The following is a 19322-nucleotide window of genomic DNA, read 5'->3' on the forward strand; positions in this document are numbered from 1 at the left end:
TGCAGCAATGAAGTCAGGGGTGGGGAACCTTTTTTATTCGAGGGGCCACTTCAAATTCCTACAAGGGCCGCAAAAGTCCTACGAGGGCCGTACTATGAACACTAATCAGGATTTCCCCATGCAATTTAGGCCTATATTGAAGGTAGACAGCTTTAAAACAGACCCCACCTTCTCCAGGTCCCATGAATATAACTTAAATGTATTGGAAATGTAATTTCTAAGATCCCTTTACAAAATATGATATTTCATGTAAAGCTGCATAACATTAAAGTGGACATGAAACACTAGACAAAGTTGTCCTCATTAGAAATATTGAGTCTTGGAACTTCCGGTTTTGGCATGAAGGAGTAGGCTGCGTGTGTGAAGAGCTCCGACCGAATTTGCAATTTATGTGACCAAATGTAATACCTTTACCGTAGGAGTGGTGTAATTAACGCACATTACAGTGTTATGCTACCTTGAACAGCGAATGGCTACCTCCAAACAAAAAAAACCTTCTTTGATGACCACGCGAAACACCTTGGCTAGTAAGCTATCCACCATGGCATCAGAAGCTAGCCCTCCCAACAGCGACGGAATAACCATGACTCAGCTAGTACAAGAGCTGGCCAAGCAGCGAGAAAGTTTAAAAGAAGATATTTCTACCCTCATTCAAGAATCACTGGTGCCGTTACAGACTACAGTGAATGCTTTGACAGAGAGTGTGAACTCTGTGCAACAACGACTGACGGCGGCAGAATCACTTGCAGGTGATAATTTTGACAAGATCTGTGCCGCCGAATCAGCTGTGGAAGCTTTGGCAGCCCAAAATGCGGCACTGTTGGACCGAATCGAAGATTTAGAAAACAGATCACGCCGCAATAACTTGAGGATTTTAAATGTTCCAGAGGGCAGCGAGGGTGTGGGGAATACAGTTAACTTTATGGCGAACTTGTTCATGGAGATTACCGGCGACGGCGACCATGCCCTGTTCGACTCGCCTCCAGTGCTGGAGCGCGCGCACAGAGTGGGCAAGATATCCGACAACGAGGACCACCCCCCGCCGCGACCCTTTCTGGTATGTTTCCAAAGCCACCAGGAGAAGGAGCGATTACTTCAATGGGCAAGTCAGAACACTATCACCTATCAGGGCGGAGCCCTATCTCGCGCCAGTCGTAAAGTGTTCACGAAAAAAATGTGGGAAATTCTGGGGGAAATTCTGGGGGAAATTCTAGGCAGAATGTACAAGGACGTGGTGAATTCACGATATTGCCCGTGTTTCGTGGTTGATTTACGGTTTCAGTCTCGTGGTTGATTTACGATATGCATTGAAAACTACGTGGTTGATTTACGATATGCATGCGTTGGCATTTGCGTTGGCATTTTTGCACAGGGGCGGGGACGGCCGCGACAGAACCAGAACCAGGGAACGGCAGCTTTTGTGATATGCACCGGAATTCTCATCCGCCTTGTACAGGGTACAGTAACTACGTGGTTGATTTACGATATGCATGCGTTGGCATTTGCGTTGGCATTTTTGCACAGGGGCGGGGACCGGCCGCGACAGAACCAGAACCAGGGAACGGCAGCTTTTGTGATATGCACCGGAATTCTCATCCGCCTTGTACAGGGTACAGTGGGGCCTGCAGCCTGTCAGTCGAGTTTGAGCTACAGAGAATTGACCAATCACTGTTCGTTTTGCGACAGAGATTTGCCAGGCAGCTACAGAGATTTGACCAATCGCGTTTCGAGTTGCGACAGAGATTTCAGTGGCACTCCGCGTCAGTTACGGGCCGACGAAACGACAACACAAGCGGGACTTTTCAAAAGTACTGGATGGATTTTACTGCAGCTATCACTCAATTGACGGTAAGCTTTCGATGTAAATGCTTAAATATACATCTCGTTTGCTTTACAACTTGACTTTCAGTCGGAGAGCAAACATTTAACCACCTCGGGACAACCAACTAGCTCATCTGGCTAATATTTTAGCTTCAAGCTAACGGAACTCACTTCGTAATTTTCTGTTTATTTCAGACGTTGTGTTTATTTGTCACACTGTACAGTACTAAGTTATGGGCAGACAACGTGTAGGTAAGATGTTAACATGACAAGGGTGTTGAACATTTCTTCTTTTGAAAGCTACACGAAGGCAATGGCAATAGCAATTACACTAAGGGCTTGCTTCCACTCGTTTTAACAAATCTTTGTAAAGCTAAACGTGTTGACAAGTCTTTGCAACGATACGCAGATGTTGTGATTGCTTGCTTTACATTATTGATGATGTTCGTCACGAAGCCATTAAGCAAATACCTCTTATTAATCACTACGATGGGCTAGCTAGGTTTGCTACTCGTTTGAAATATTCTAAGACTGTTATGATGACAGTCGGAGGTTTGATTGCTTGTTTTACCACGATACGATCATGAAATATGTTGTATTTACCCCATACAAGTTACACACTGGGCCAATACGTATGTTGTAAACAACGATTTCTTCCTGTGGTGTGTTGTGCATGTCTGTGTGAACTGAACTGTCATTAGTGTTTCTCCATGACAAGGTGAATAGAATAGCAGCCTGTGTAATCATCATACAGATGCAATGATATTCAAAGCTTCAATAGTGCACACAAAAACAAACAGAGGGTGTACAGTAGGCCACATTTGCACAGTGGTGGCCCCAACACAGAGTCTGGAGGTACACAGACAAATATCTTAACAGGCTTGGGAATATGGTGGCCAGAGTGATGGAGGTAGACATGGAAATTGCAGACAACTATGTTCAGTATGTAGGTGGGCTTTTTATGTATCATAAACCCTGTATCTCTCGCGTGTGTGTGTGTGTGTGTGAGTGTGCGCGCTTGTGTGTGTGTGTGTGTGTGTTTGTGTGTGTGTGTGTGTGTGTGTGTGTGTGGAATCTGTCAAGTCACACCTTTTGATCTTTTCTATTTTCTATGGTGAAGACCAATCAGCATCAGGACCAAGACAGCACCATGCCTCTCGAGCAGAAGGTAAGGCCAATTGCAAAAAAAAAAAAAAAAACATTGACTCAAGGCAAAAGATGGAATTCTGTGTGTGTGTGTGTGTGTCATAGAACCAAGACAGTGGCAGTGTATGTCTGTCTGCCTTTGGTTAAGGGTATCCTATGGTGTCATTTAACATTATTATTTTTTTCTGACAGAGGCAGTTTTCAGAAGGAGGGTTGATGTCACCACTAACATTTTGCACACAGTGGTAAGTAAATCACTGAACCTAAAACTGGGTGCTTTGTCCTACACTGGACCAACACATATTTCATACAGTCATTTCTTCCTGTGCTGCACACCATTGACTTAAGGCAAAAGATGGAAAGGCATGTGCGTGTGTGTGTCTGTCATACAGCCAAGAGAGTGGTAGTGTGTGTCTGTCTTTAGTTAGGGGTGCACACAGACAGACAGGATGTACAGTAGGCCACAGGTGCACAGTGGTGACCCCAGTACAGGACAGACGTGTCTTGTGTTTGTCATTAAAGTGATGGGGCTGATTTTGAATGTGCCATATAACCTAATCTTTCCTGTTGTGTGTGTGTGTGTGTGTGTGTGTGTGTGTGTGTGTGTGTGTGCATGTATGCGCGCGAATGTGTGCACACAGGTGTAAGAGATTCTTCCTTCTCAGAGTCGTAATTGGGTTGATGATCTACATGATGGTGATGGACCAGGACAGCTCCGGACCCCCTGGCTGGCAGCTCCATCCTCAACCTGCCTTCTTGCCCTTCACACATGTGCAGGTAAGGCACTTAAAAAAAATCCATTCTTTTAAGGCAAAGGTTGGGGAAGAGGAGTGTGTGTGAGAGAGAGAGAGAGGGAGAGGGAGAGGAAGAGGAAGAGGAAGAGGGAGAATGAGAACGAGAATGAGAGAGAGAACGAGAGAGAACGACAGCACTAGGTCATGATGGATGTGATTTTGTTTTGGTATATTTTATGTATCTCTCTTTTGTGTGTGTGTCTGAATGCATGCGTGCAGATGAAAGCAGTCGTTTCTGTTCAGCATTGATGTGCCCATAATGGGTCTGATGAGCCACATGATGATGGTGATGGACAACCAGCATCAGGACCAGGGCGGCTCCATGCCTCACGAGGACAACCTTGTGTCCTGCCTGTCCATCCTCAACCTCGCATCTTCCTGCTCTTCACACATGTGCAGGTAAGGCCAACCTCTAAAAGACACACTTGACCCCAGGCAAAGGGGTGTGTGTGTGTGTGTGTGTGCGCGCGCGCCATACCATATTCTCTGTGTGTGTGTGTGTGTGTGTGTGTGTGTGTGTGTTTGTGTGTGCGCGCGCGCCAAACTGTCAATCTGTGTGTGCGCACGCCAAACTGTCTGTCTGTGTGTGTGCTGTAAGACAGTAGCTGTGTGTGTGGGCTTTTGCACAAGCATATATAGGCCTACATGCTCATGTTTTTCTCTAGGGAGATAAGGGGTTGTTGTTTTTGTCTCATTCCCAGCATTAACATGCCTCTTTTTTTACAGACACAGAGACAGTTTTCAGAGGGAGCGCTGACGACACCAGCAACTTTGGATCTGAACCTGATCAACCCAGCACCAACCACTGTGCCTCTCCTCCTCAGCCAACTGCACAACGTGACTCCACCATATCCAAAAGGTGCAGACACTACTCCACTTCCTGCGAAGGATGAGAAGAGCCGACCTCCCCACATCTGCACTCGCCACTTTCTACAGGGGTGCCTTTGAGAGCATCCTCATCAGCAGCCAGCAGCCACCTAGCTGAAGACTACAAGGCGCTACAGAGGGTGTTGAGGACGGCAGAAAAGATCATAAGATCACCCCTACCAGCCATTCAGGACCTGTACACGTCACATTGTTCCAAGAGGGCAATGAACATCATCAAAGACACACCTCACCCACCACACTGACTGTTCTCCCTTCTACCATCAGGGAAGCGCTACCACAGCATGCGGTGACGCACAAGCACACAGGGAAACAGCTTCTTTCCACAAGCCATCAGATTTTTCCACGCACTGAAGAAAACCACATTAATAATTCAAGGACACCATCCCAACTCTTCTTTCACCATGCCACTTAGATTTTAGTCATTGCACCTTGTATACGTCATCTGCGCTGCTTCACATCACCTGCATAACCACTGATTGTACTCCTGCTGCTGTGTTTGTGTGCAAGCGCGCTGCGCTCATGTGTGCGTTTGTGCATTTTTTGTCAATTAGTATGTTAATCTTCTTATTGCACAGTGTGTGTGTGTGTCTGCGTGTGTGTGTGTGTGTGTGTGTCTGTTAATCTATTTATTGTATGAATCAGTCTGTATTTTTCACTGCTTGTGTGAGTGAATGTGGCAGAGAAAGAATTAGTTTACTCCGCTTTGTGTGTCTGTGAGAGATTTTTGTCAGTGTCTTATTTTTATGTTTAGTTTAACTGCAAATTGGAGACATTGTTCAAACACATTTCAAACTTTTATGCTAACCCTGTTCCATAAGTTTTTGACCAAGTACACTTGACTGTTTTTTGTCCTTTTAGTGTCTTTATGCATTCAGCTGTAGGCAATAATCTGCATCTCTTTACGGATATGTTGCATGTATATCATGTATTCCATCTGCCTGTGTACAGTTTTGTGGGTGTGCATTTGATAGTGTGTGTAATGCATTGCAATGTCTGTTATGTTGTAGATTGGTAGAAACTTTAATTCCACAGCTATCTACACATCAGACAAATGAGTGCTGCTCTAACTGTGGTAGTTGAGTGCTGTTCTACTGCTATTCCACTATGAATGTGAGGTGACTGTTTTGAATGCAAGCTTAAAAATAAATTGTTACATTTCATTCCTGTCTGATTCAATTCTTTCAACAATATATAGTCTACTTGTACAAAGAAACACTGGTTATGAATAGTAGGCTTACTTTTCCAAGTTGTCTGATGGCCTTTGAATTAATTGTTGGAAGCTGAGCATCTTAAAAGGCCAGGTAAAGGTAAGTAAATAGTGTGGCCACTTCGAAACTAGACAGACATGGGAGTATTTGAACAAGAAATCTTTTTCTCTCTCCAGTAAACAGCCTAGCCTACTGCTATTCAAAAGTATCTCAAACATTTCTCATCAATATCAGCTATATCTAAGCTGACCACCTTGCTGCTAAATAAATCCATGTTTTCTCATGGCCTTTGAATTATTTTTTTGCAAGCTGGGCATAGACAGGCAGGCAGGTATTTGGTAAATAAATAGTGTGGTCACTCCTAAACCTTGGACATGGGAGTAGCCTAATGTAATGAACAATGATTCGTTTTTTTTTCTCTCCAATAAACAAACAGCTTTTGCTATTCAAAAGTATTTCACACATTTCTTATCATCAATAGCTATTTCTAAGCTGATCTCCTTGCAAAAAAAATCCTGCATAGGCTATAGCCCGTGGTTGACACTTTTAAAAGTCGGGAATAGGCCTATGATGCTGCGGTTTTACATTGTTTAAGACATTTCTAACTATATCATGTCTTACCAAGTGAACAACGGTGCCATAAGGTTTTTTATTATTATTATTATTACTATTTGTCCGGGTGTCCTGGAAAGAAGCCCGATGTTAAGCGTTTTGACGACGTGATTCGTTGCTATGCGAAATTTGTTTATAGCAACAGGAGTCGTAACAGTACAATGTGCGAGATGCGGGAAGAAAAATTAAAAGACATATTGTGATAAAAACGTGTTCTTTATCTCTCTTTCTCACATAATATGTTGACAGTATATCATTGGAATGTTTAGTGAAACGTTTCCCTGGAAAATAATAACATATCGTAAATCAACCACGAGACTGAAACCGTAAATCAACCACGAAACACGGGCAATATCGTGAATTCACCACGTCCTTGTACATTCTGCCTAGAATTTCCCCCAGAATTTCCCACATTTTTTCCGTGAACACTTTACGACTGGCGCGTGATACGGTTGCAGGGCGTTACACTAAGAATGTACCAAGACTACAGTGCTGCTCTGTCACGAAAACGCGCGGACTTCAAAGGCGTTAAACAAGCATTCTACAATAAGGGTATCAAATTCCGCCTGCGTTATCCAGCTGTACTACGAGTCTTCCACGAGGGAAATACGTTCAATTTCAAAACACCGAAGGAGGCACGGGCCTATTACGATCGACAGGTGGTTGGTGAGGAAGACTGATGTGATATGGACAGTTCACGCGCTTAATAGAGGGAGACGCTTTTCAGCTTGGAGGACGTTTTGAAATATCATTGAACTGGAACTGTAACCATCGTGTTTTGGTCAAACTACTTGGCCACGCTGAAGACTATGGGTAACTAACGGACCTTTTATTGTTTTGTTTTCTTCTTTCTTTCTTTCACTTTTCCCTGGTAAGTGCCTTTAGGCTACCTGTTTTCTTTTCAGTTCTTTCACTTCATTTTTGTTGTCTTTCTTTGAGATAATGGTCAACTGATAGCTTACATGTTGGAGGTTGCTTTGCCAATGTTTAGGCTACCGACGATCATGGCCTATTTTTTCCTACTTTAACAGTGAACGTGACGGTATCGTCGGCAGCATATTTATCTGTGTGCTTTTTCAATTGAATGGTTAATTGAATATGGTTTTAATTTACTACCAGTTATCACTGCTAAATGGTCACTGGCTCTTCACAGTTTAGTTTAGAAGAAGAGGGTGTACCGGAAGGTTCAGGAGTCAGAAGAGAGCCTGCAGTCTGCCTATGTTCCAAGGGCGGGCATAGGATTTGTTATGTTTGGGGTTATGGGGGGGGTTATTCCTGGGGAAGCATCATTGTTTTCTCCTATTGAACAGGGATTTTATACTGCTTTTTTATATTATTTACTAAGTTTTTATTTGGTATTGACAGGCGCGTTGGGGAGCACATCCCACTTTTCATTTTTTAAGCATGTCACATAACATAAATAATGTCAGGGCGGATATAGGTGTAATGCCAACACGTTTCATTACCTGGAACGTGAAAGGAATGAATGGGCCTAATAAAAGGGGAAAGATTTTTTCTCATTTAAAGAGGCTAAATGCAGAAATAATATTTTTACAAGAAACACATTTGAAAATGGCAGACCATATCAGGCTTAAGAAGAATTGGATAGGCCAGAGTTTCCATTCAAACTTCAATAATAAATCACGGGGGGCAGCCATCTTGATTCATAAAAAAATATTGTTTACACCATCTCAAACCATCTCAGACCCCCAAGGGCGATTTGTGATCGTATCTGGGTTGCTATTTAGCACTCCAGTAATACTAGCAAGTGTCTATGCCCCGAACTGGGATGATGTTAGCTTTATACATAAACTTACCTCTCTTTTCCCAAACTTAAACAGACATAAGCTTTTAATTTCTGGCGACTTCAACACAGTTATGGACCCAGCCTTGGACCGCTCCAGCCCTAGGACTTTGACACGCTCTAAAATGTCTTTAGCTCTTGGTGAGTTTACTGACAGAGCGGGCTGTGTTGACCCTTGGAGGTTCTTTAACCCTAACAAAAAGGAATTTTCCTACTTCTCACATGTCCATCACACATATAGTCGTATCGATTTTTTCCTCATTGATAAGACACTTCTCCCTTTCACAAAGAAAATTGAATATACTGCAATTGTCGAATCTGATCATGCACCAGTGTCCATGGATATCTCCTTCTCACAAAATGTCACACAACCAAGAGTCTGGAGATTAGACAGGTCCCTACTATCAGACAGTCGCTTCTGTGAACTCATTGGCAAAGCAATAGATGAGTTCATATACTTTAACAGATCTGACTCCATATCCCCATCTATGTTATGGGAAACGCTTAAAGCTGTTATAAGAGGGAAGATTATTTCTTATTCTATTTCATGCAGCAAAGAGAGAAAACAAAAAGAAGAAGAACTACTGAAATCGATAAGACACATTGACCAACAATATTCCATCACTCCAACTCCTGAGCTATATAAAGAAAGAGTTGCATTGATAGCCCAATATGATTTATTGTCAACAGAAAGAACAGAAAAACACCAACTTTGGTTAAAGGGACACTATTATGAACATGGAGATAAAGCAGGTCGTCTTCTGGCTTACCAACTTAAATGCCAATCTGCATCTCGTTTAATACCTCAGATACGTACTACATCACAATCCTTGACCATAGACCCAATAGAGATAAATGACACTTTTAGAGATTTCTATTTCAATCTATACACATCTTCTGCCCCACATGATAAAGCAAGCATGATGACTTTCTTAGACAACATTAATTTCCCACAAGTAGATACAGAAGCCAAAGACAGCCTTGAAGAAACCGTTAAGTTACAGGAAGTAGTTGACTCCATTCGCAAAATGCAAAGTGGCAAATCACCTGGGCCAGACGGCTATACTGTCGAGTTTTATAAAAAGTTCTCTTCTCAACTCGCTCCCTTGCTACTTGAAATGTTTAATCACTCTTTCGATCAGAAACATTTACCACAAACTTTAACAGAGGCTTCCATTTCACTTCTTTTGAAGCCAGGCAAGGACCCAAATGATTGTGGGTCATATCGACCTATATCTTTGCTTAACGTTGATGTTAAAATCTTAGCTAAGCTGATAGCTTCAAGACTAGAGAATGTTACCACCACTATCATCTCAACAGAACAAACTGGTTTCATAAAGGGTCGCCAGTCCTTTACAAATATCCGTACACTTCTAAATGTTATTCACTCCCCTGCATCCAGAGAGACTCCTGAAGTTGTTGTCTCCATGGACTCTGAAAAAGCATTTGATAGAGTGGAATTCACTTATTTATTCACTGTATTAGAGAAATTTGGCTTTGGCTCAAACTTCATATCCTGGATACGCTTATTATACACATCTCCTAAGGCATCAGTAACTACTAACAAAATATCTTCCAAACTATTTTCTCTCTCAAGGGGTACCCGCCAAGGCTGCCCCCTGAGCCCACTTCTATTTGCAATAGCTATAGAGCCTTTATCAATAAAATTTAGGACAACCCCCTACATTTCTGGCATACGCAGGTTTGGAACTGAACATAAAATCTCTTTATATGCTGACGACTTACTTTTGTATATTTCTGATCCAGTATCATGCATTCCTAAGATTGTCAATATCCTTAATGACTTTGGACTTTTCTCTGGTTACAAATTAAACTTCTCTAAGAGCGAATGCTTTCCCATTAACAATTTGGCCCTTCAGTTAACTGACAACGTGTTCCCCTTCCATGTATCAAAGTCTGGATTTAAATATCTAGGCATACATATCACCCGTGCCTTCTCTGATCTCTATGAAAATAACTTCAAACCCCTCTTGATCAAATTGGAAGCGGATTTTAAGAGATGGTCTGGCCTATATTTATCTCTTCCAGGTAGAGTTAGTTGTATTAAAATGAATGTTTTACCCCGTTTTTTATATCTGTTTCAATGTCTTCCAGTATTTTTGTCTAAATCTTTTTTCCAATCTTTAAATAAATTAATTTCCTCTTTTCTTTGGGCAAATAAAAATGCTAGAATACGCAGAGAGTTTTTAGAGAGGCCAAGGGATAAGGGTGGCATGGCACTACCTAATATGAGAAACTACTACTGGGCATCTAATATTCAAAAAGTCATATATTGGTACCAGAATCCACAGCCGGATTGGTGTAAGATTGAGGCAAACTCATGCACCTCTACCTCACTTCCTGCTTTGGTCACTGTTGGATTACCACTGTCACCCTCCAAATTCACTTCTAGCCCTGTGGTATCTGCTACCCTTAGGATATGGACGCAATTCAGACAACACTTCAAACTGAAAGAATTTTCTACATACAGCCCTATTTGTAACAACCACCTTTTCCCTGCCGCCAGAATAGACCATACCTTCACTGTATGGAGAAGGAATGGCTTGAGCGCATGTCACCGCTTCTATATAGATGGAATTTTTGCCAATTTCAATGACCTCTCTGCCAAATTCAATCTACAGAAATCTGATTTATTCAGGTATTTCCAGGTCCGCCATTTTATTCAAAGCCAGAGTCCAACATTCCCTGATTTCCCAGCAGATTCAGGACTTGAGAAAATTTTGCGTCATCCCATGCATTTGGGGAGACATATTGCAAATATTTCCAATATAATAACTTCTCTTCAGGAGACATCATTAGATAGGCTAAGAACTGCTTGGTCTGAAGAACTTGGCTTTGAAATTCCTGGATACTTCTGGGAACGTGCTCAGGAAAGAATTAATGGAACTTCATCCTGTGCCCGGCTTAGCCTGATACAGTTCAAAGTCTTTCATAGAATTTATTACACTAAATCTAAACTCTCAAAAATGTATGACAACGTTGATGACAGATGTGAGCGCTGTAAGTCAGCTCCAGCAAATATGACCCATATGTTTTGGGATTGCCCCAAGTTAACTGAATTTTGGTCATCTATCTGTAAAATACTAAATGATGCATTTCACACCAAAGTAAAACCATCTGCAGATATGGCCATCTTTGGAGTATTGGTTGACGAGCATACGCTATCCATTGACAAGATGAATGCTTTTGCTTTTGCATCTTTGATAGCCCGTAGAAATATAGTTTTACATTGGAAATCCCCTGAATCACCCAAAGCGTCTGTCTGGCTCACTGAATTAATGTTTTTCTTGAAATTAGAAAAAATTAAATACTTTACTAGAGGTTCGACAAGACAATTTCACAAGATGTGGGACCCTCTGATTGAGTACTTTAAAAATATCAAGACCCTTCCATAAGCCTATGGAGCCCTGAGATTTACTATTGATCTTGCTTAATTATTGACATGTATATGAGCATGTAATACCCCAATTGTCTGTCATTATTATTATTGCTAATGTTTTTTTTTTTATTATTATTTTATTTCATTTTTATTTCACTATTTATTTTCAGTTTTCAGTATTATTATTGCTATTGTTAAGTTTTTCCTTTTGGGCTTTGTCACTATAACTAGCATAATTATTATTGTTATTATTATTATTATTATTTCTCTTGAGTTATTTATATAATTTATTGTACAGGAAACTTTGTTTTTTGTACTTATGTGTTTCTTTTGTCTTTTACAGCAGTATATGGGTGTTGTGGGTGGGTGGGGTTTGTTTGTTAAAAAGAAAAGAAAAGTATCCAATTCAAGATATTGTAACAACATGCATATTACTTCTGCTTTCTTGAATAAAAAATATAAGGGAAAAAAAAGAAAGAAATATTGAGTCTTAGTCTATCCATTCGAGTTGCCTTAATAGTGTCAGTGACACTGGTTAAAATATAATACGTTTGAGAAAGATACATTTTTGCAACTGTGTAGCGCCATCATGTTCCACGGCAGAACGTTACATCACTGGGTGTGTTGCCTTGGAAATTCTACAGTAGCAAGCATCGGAGACGGACACAACGACATTTAGAGATTTGACTATTATGGAGAACGGTAATAAGCAGAGGACAAAGGGAGGGCATTATTGTATTGCACCTGGCTGCGAGAATACATTTTACCGTTTAAAGGCGAGTAAGAGCAAGGCAGTTCATTTCCATCACCTGCCCTTGAAGCGCAAAACGGTCCTCCACCGTTTGTTGGCCGCGCTAAAGTGGAAAAACCCTCCTGTCAACAACTATGCCGGTCTGCAGTGACCTTTTTTTGGATGAAGATTACATAGAGGAAAAGATATTTGATCCATCAGGGCGTCTAGTGACTAGGTCCACAAACAGGCTTAAATTGGACGCAACCCCCTCTGTGTTCAATTTTACAACGTATGATAACGTAACTTTGGCCCTGCCAAAATTGCGCTTCGCCAACGACAACGGCGCACTCATCTAAAGTAGAACAACTTCAGGTAGCCTACGATAGTATGAAAGACAGACTAAATGCTAAATTAATCACCAAGGGTAATAAAAACATTGTGCAATTCCATGTTAGCTTTGAACACTTGCACCTTTCCAGCTATCGCCCACCACAGTTGTTAACAGGTTTTTATTTACTTGGGGTGGGTTAAGATTAAATGTCGGGCGATCGCTACCTCCATCTACTACACCATGCCCGCTAGTGGGCGTGTCAGGATACATTAAACTTCCAACCTTTCTTTAAAATTTTAGGCCACAGGCTTGGGTGCAGTTATTTAATAGTTGTTTGGCTTTCAGTGCCATAGCCTTTCTACCTATATAAACCCTCTCTGATAGTACCCAACCCAACAAATCCATAATATGTAGCCTATATTTAGTAGGCCTAGACTTAATGTCTTGTTGCATTACACCAAATGACAAACCCAACAATTTTTAACCAGTCATTTACCCTCTATATTCATCATCATTAGAGGATAGCTTATTTCCCATTCAAGTATCAAAATCTGACATATAAAGATAAGTATAACTTCACAAAGGAAGAATGAAACATTTAGATTATTTTACTACTGAATAAAACAACGCACACTCCTAAAATAGATCTACACATTACACAGTATATCACCTTAGTATAAAATCAACACAAGCAAACAAATGCCTTTGAACTGCAAACATATTCTTTATTTCTGTAGGTCAGGCATACATCAATTTTTGAGGTAGACGGCAAAAGTACTGCTGAATGTGAAGTTCTGCAAGAACATCAATTACCTAAAACTGTGAGTGTATGCACACAGACCGATGAAGTGCAGCAGTACAGACGGGCAATAATGACAGTTGGCCTAGCCATCACCATCCTTACAGCAAGCCAGTGCGGGACTTAACACCCTTGCCAGCACCAAAGCCTGCCGCCTGCTCAAGTGACACAGAGTGGGATAACTTAGATGAGGGTAGTGCAATGGAAGAGGAGGAGTCAAATGAGGATTTTGAAATGAGGGAAGACCACCTAGAAAGCAGTGAGGAGAGTGACAGTGAGGAGAGTGTTACTGGCAGTGAATGTAGCCCCTTCCTTGAAATATGTGACCCCATTGGCCTGAAATGTTTGTCGAGTCGAGAATGGTTCAACATTCAGAAGGCCTACATAATACCAGAGGTAAAAAATGTATGGACCACCCATAATGAGTCTCTGCTGGCTGCTGCAGGGGATGAACCACTCCTGCTGTGTGGTGATTGTAGATATGACAGCCCTGGACACAATACCACATTCGGAACTTACTCCCTCCTTGACACCAACTCAGGCCTGGTGCTGGCACAGGAGACTGTGGAGGTGACGGAAGTAAAAAAAATAGCTATTGGTTGGAGGTAGAGGGCATGGAGAGGTGCCCATCACAGCTGAAGTAGCATGGTGTGTCAGTGTCCGTGTTGGCTACAGACTTGCTCCACATCACAAATGTTCACGAGTGGACCTGTGGAGAAACGATGACCAAGTGTGAACATGCACCTTACACAGCTGAGGAAGAAAGAATGCATCCCTGGTTACAGCCTGACTCAGCTGCTTTTGAAGTTCTGCAGAAGGTGGTTCTGGACAAGGTCCTCCTGAAGAAACTGGAGAAAACATGTGAATGTGTACACACAGGCCAACTTGAGTCACTTCACTCCCTGTACACCAAATATGCCACCAAAAGGAAGAAATTCCTAAAGGAAAGTTTCGAAGCACGCCTCCAGATTGCTGCAATAGATCACAATGTCAATTCCAACAGACAAATGGCAAAAAGAAAAGATGGAGAGATACAATTCAAACACCAGTTCTCAAAGGGAGCACAACACTACATCACCACTCCCAGGAAAGTGAACAAGGACTATAGTTTTAGGAAGGACATTGTGTCAGGCGTAGTCAAGAGGTGCAGATCTGTTTCCATCCGAGCAGCACTGCAACAGTCAAACCCCGACCCAGTGGTCACACTGGCACAGCACAAAGGTGTTGTAAAGCCTGAGAAGGCCTTTCCAATACGAAGGCATCTCAGCCGATTTGCACCAGGAGCTCCTAAATAAAAACAAAATCACACACAGGATCGATAAACAATCACAATACAAAACAAATGATACTTGCATGGTTTCATTAATGTAATGTGGGCTAATATAATAATTCTGTCACATTCCAAATGTTAAGTGCAAAAGAATGTGGTTCAAATTGAAGTCTTGGACATATAATATAGTTATTATTTGATTTAAAAAGAGTATTCAAATCCATGATATTGTGGTGATGGGTATAGGTGCCGTATGGTGGTTACAACGCAGGCTGGTATTGGCATCCTGTTTCTCCTCCCCAGGTGTCCTCTTGCCCAGAGAGTGAACTGCCTGTATGCCATTAACCTGTACAGACTGGAGAGGAAAAGTTGAATCAGACATCTTAGGTTTGATGTGGTGTTAAAAGTTTAATGCAGGGTTCACATGTTAGACCTATATAATAATAATAATAATAATAATAATAATAATAATAATAATAACAACAATAAGGCTTAGACCCCTTTCTTCATATCGGGGGCCGGATAAAACGGTTCCCCACTCAAGGTAGTTTTCAGACTTTCCATTTGTCAGTGTAAAATTAAAATGAAAACTATGAGCAGAAAATCAAACATCCATGTGGACACAGTTTAAATGGAAACAAAGATGAATGTCCGCACTTTTTTTCAAGTGAGCGCTTGAACCGTATTGAGACACGCATGAAATAAGAGTGATTCGCATGAACCGTGGTTTGCTTTTGCATCGCGTTATTGCATACTCCATGCTGCCGCATGCAACAAAAACATGGATTACGCAATAGCACATCACTATGCAAAAGCAAACCACAGTTCATGTGAATCACTTTTAACATCAATTTTATACTGAAAAATAAAAAGTGTGAGATCTACAGTACCTTGAGTACCGGTTAATTACAGCATATACCCACCCCCAATGATTGAACAACCAGTGTCTCTGTGTAACCAAGTGGTAAGGACAGGAGGGTTTTAAACTCTAAATTTCACAGTTTTTCTTACTAAATAGACTACGCCACCCTGGGATAAGAATGGGAACTACAGCCCAGGGACTGTATGAAAACCTTAGATTTGACCCCCACACAAGTTATGTTGCATTAATGAGGAAACGTGGATTCTGTAACAAAATAATCTCTTTATTAACAATTTCACATATAAATATAAAAATCCGGACAGTTTAAAATATTTCCCACCACAATGCACACACACACTCACACTCACATACACACTCACACAAATCAGTACAAAAGGGAGGGTTCTCAATTACAGGGCAGGTGCACCCAAGAGGGGGGAATTATACTAAGCCCCCTGTATAGGTCTTGGATAAGTACACACAAACACTCGTGCCCATGCACACACTAAGTGAAGGTGAATTATTGCACTCACACACAGGTAACACTGCACTGCACTGCAATTCACTGCACACCACGTGACCGGACCCACCACCAGGGGGGAAGAGGACCTCCCTCTGGGATTACCTGCACCTGTTAACAGAAAAGAAAAGGGTAAATAAGGGGGTAATCAAGGGCCTGCCACTTGCCCAGCAAATAAAGACAAACAAAATGAAATAAACTGAATTGCAGGGCCCACCAGCAAAATCTACCTCGCCACAAAAAAAAGGTTGCTACAGGCGAGAGCAGGACTGATGAGAATTAGTAACAATCAGGCCAGGGGCATTGGTTTAGGCTATAAGCCGTGCACACTCAGTAGTTACAGAAACAAAACAAAATAATTCAAATTGAAGTTCCCAACTCAAGTCAAAAGAAAATAATCAAACAGAAGAAAGAAACATCCCTCAAAGAAAATGTACAAAATAAACAAATGAATCGTGCTCTCACCACGACATAACAGGACACTCACTCACACAGACTACATTCACGCACACACTGAACTCGGCCACATGCGCCACCTGCGCAAGTTAACTTATGCTGGGCTGCTGAATGCTTTCGGAGTGATAGCCCTCGGATGACCGGACACTGCGACGCGTCAGTCCGAAGCACGTATCGAGGGGGGACAAAACAGCAGCAATTCAGAGCGAACCGGGAGTCTGCAGCTACACCCAGGCGCCTACAAATACAGATGATAATGCGATGTAACTGGGCTATTGTACCAATTTTACAACGTGATGAAAAGTTGAAGCGGTATACTCACGTTCCACAACAGCAGAGGAGGCGAGGAGGGAGACAATAAAGGCCGACGAGTCAGAGGAAACTCAAACCCACGCTACAACAAAATACATCATCGGTTAGACCCGAGTCAAACAAATCAAAACTTTAGCGAACGTGTGGCGTCATTTGGGTGGCCTACCTGAGCCAGAAGGAGAGAGCTCTCGGAGCTTTGGTAGATGAACAGGGTAGCCAACAAACAGCTGATGGCACCGGTAGATACACTTGTACGAGGCGGAGAGCGTGTCACGCCAAGTTGAATTTGGCAACAGATCGGAGTGCAAAGAGTAGACCAGAATGCACGTTTGGATGGACAAAGGAAAGCACGTTGACCGACAGCTATTCCTCCTAGCTTGCCAAAAGCCGGCGTCTCAGCTGGAATGAAATCAGCTGTGAGATCAGCTGATAGGTCGGTGTGACGTGATGACGCACGCACCGCAAATGAAAAAGGAACGTCAAAGCCCACTTTGCTACAATCTACCCCTGGGATTTGCATCGACGTCCCGGCGATGAAACACTTCCCTGCGTAAATACTATGACTCCTTCAAACGGCGCCTCCTGCTGGACATGGAAGATGGTGAGGGTTAGAGTGCTGACCTGCGGTTGCTCGAGCAGTTCTTCGTACTCCACTGGTACAGTCGTTGGATTGGGTGGGTAATAGCGATTCATCCTCCAGAGAAGGACCTTCAAGGGGCCCCTCGGAGGAGGTGACCATGGGTTCATCACTGCCTTGGTCCAAGGGGGGACCACCCTGATTGCGAGACGGAGAACATGGAAGCGCTAGCGAGTCCATCCCCGACTCAGCAGGCGACAGTTGGAGCTGGTCGCGGTCACATGGTTGGGAAGGCCCACTGGGACTAACAGTAGCAGGAGGCGGTAACAAAGAAACTGTCGCCGGTGCGGGAGGTAAGGCCAGAGGATTTCTACTAGGCCCAGGAGCCATCAACAACCCAATGTCCTCCATAGAATCCTCCTGGGGGGCCCTCCCAGTCGGAGTAGGGAGCGGTGGATCGCTCACAGGTTCGGGGCCACGATGAGGTTTCAGCATAGTGCGGTGCACATGTTTGGACCGATCCAGGGCATCAATTGGGGCAACAGTATAAACCACTCCCCCTGGCTGCGGGGCCTTAAGTACCTTATGCAACACCGCATGCCATAGATCCTGAATTTTGTGACGACCACGGGAACTATGGTCCCAGACGTAAACAAGTTGTCCCTCCTTCAGCGGCAACTCCCGCACACGTTGGGCATGAAGCTGGTGGCGATATTCAGCTGCAGTGGCCAGATGGTCCCGTGCCTGGCTAAAGGCAAGATTGAGTCGCCGTTGATGTTCCACTATCCAGTCATTCACGGTGCCTGGTGAAGGGTTGGCCACTCTACCCAGCATAAAGTCCACAGGCAGTTTGGGATCTTGACCGAACATAAGGAAGTATGGAGACTCCCCGGTGGACTGGTGTGGGGTCGTGTTATAACAGAACACCATCTGGGGTAGTGCAGTAGTCCAATCGCTTTTCTGGGCCGCCGGCAAAGTCCGCAGTAAATTGTGCAGCGTGCGATTGAACCTCTCGCACTGGCCGTTACCGGCCGGGTGGTAGGGGGTCGTACGAGACTTTGTGATGTCATACATCTGGCAGAGCTGCTGTACCAACGCACTTTCGAAGTTGCGGCCCTGGTCAGAATGAATGCGACCAGGACTTGGGCCACGGTGGCGGCGCGTTGGTCTCGGGTTGGGATGGCCAGGGTGTATTTGCTAAAAACATCAATCATCACTAAAACATTCTCAATGCCACCACGAGTAGGCTCCAAGATGGTGAAATCTAGGGCCACAATTTCATTGGGGCGGGAAGCCAGCAGATGCCCCATAAAGCTATGAGCCACCGGCTGACTGTCCTTACTACCTTGGCAGCGCTCACAGTCCTGACACCACTCCTTAATATCAGTGAACATTCCCGGCCAATAGCACCTTTTCTGCACTAACCGGCTGGTCCTGTCAATGCCTTGATGGCCATGATTCTGATGGAGTTGAGTCATTACCACTGAATGCAGAGAGGGAGGTAGAACTAGTTGAAGAACTTCCTCTCCATCATCTGGATGAAAGATCCGGCGGTGTAACACACCATACTTTTTCACCAAACGATCCCATTGGCGTAACAACACCAGTGCCTTAGGTGACAGTCGACTCCGCTCGTCCTTATCAGGGCGTCGCTTCTTCTCCCAGAAGTTCAAAATCGGCCGGATAACAGGATCAGCCCTCTGCAGTTCCTGCCAATCAGAAGTGGAGTGACTTGGGAGGATCGAGATTGACGATTGGGCTGCCACCACGGGGCCCTGACCTACTTCCA

General features: G+C 43.2%; 1 protein-coding gene and 1 long non-coding RNA gene across 2 annotated transcripts; one reads left to right on the forward strand and one right to left on the reverse strand.

Moving 5' to 3' along the window:
• Window positions 1-1185: 1185 nt before the first annotated feature.
• LOC134452354 (uncharacterized) lies at window positions 1186-5809 on the forward strand. Its single transcript, XM_063202707.1, has 6 exons — window positions 1186-1848; window positions 2942-2989; window positions 3160-3212; window positions 3609-3744; window positions 3981-4160; window positions 4488-5809. The coding sequence occupies exons 1-5, from the start codon at window positions 1339-1341 to the stop codon at window positions 4008-4010; spliced, it is 777 nt and encodes a 258-aa protein (XP_063058777.1). The 5' UTR covers window positions 1186-1338; the 3' UTR covers window positions 4011-4160; window positions 4488-5809.
• A 10144-nt stretch (window positions 5810-15953) lies between these two features.
• Window positions 15954-18079, reverse strand: LOC134451901 (uncharacterized). Its single transcript, XR_010035308.1, has 3 exons — window positions 16967-18079; window positions 16680-16882; window positions 15954-16299 (listed from the first exon to the last, which is right to left on the reverse strand). It is a non-coding gene; the product is annotated as an uncharacterized LOC134451901 (long non-coding RNA).
• Window positions 18080-19322: the final 1243 nt, after the last annotated feature.

Source organism: Engraulis encrasicolus, chromosome 7 (assembly GCF_034702125.1).
Source record: "Engraulis encrasicolus isolate BLACKSEA-1 chromosome 7, IST_EnEncr_1.0, whole genome shotgun sequence".
In the NCBI taxonomy this organism is placed as follows: Eukaryota; Metazoa; Chordata; class Actinopteri; order Clupeiformes; family Engraulidae; genus Engraulis; species Engraulis encrasicolus.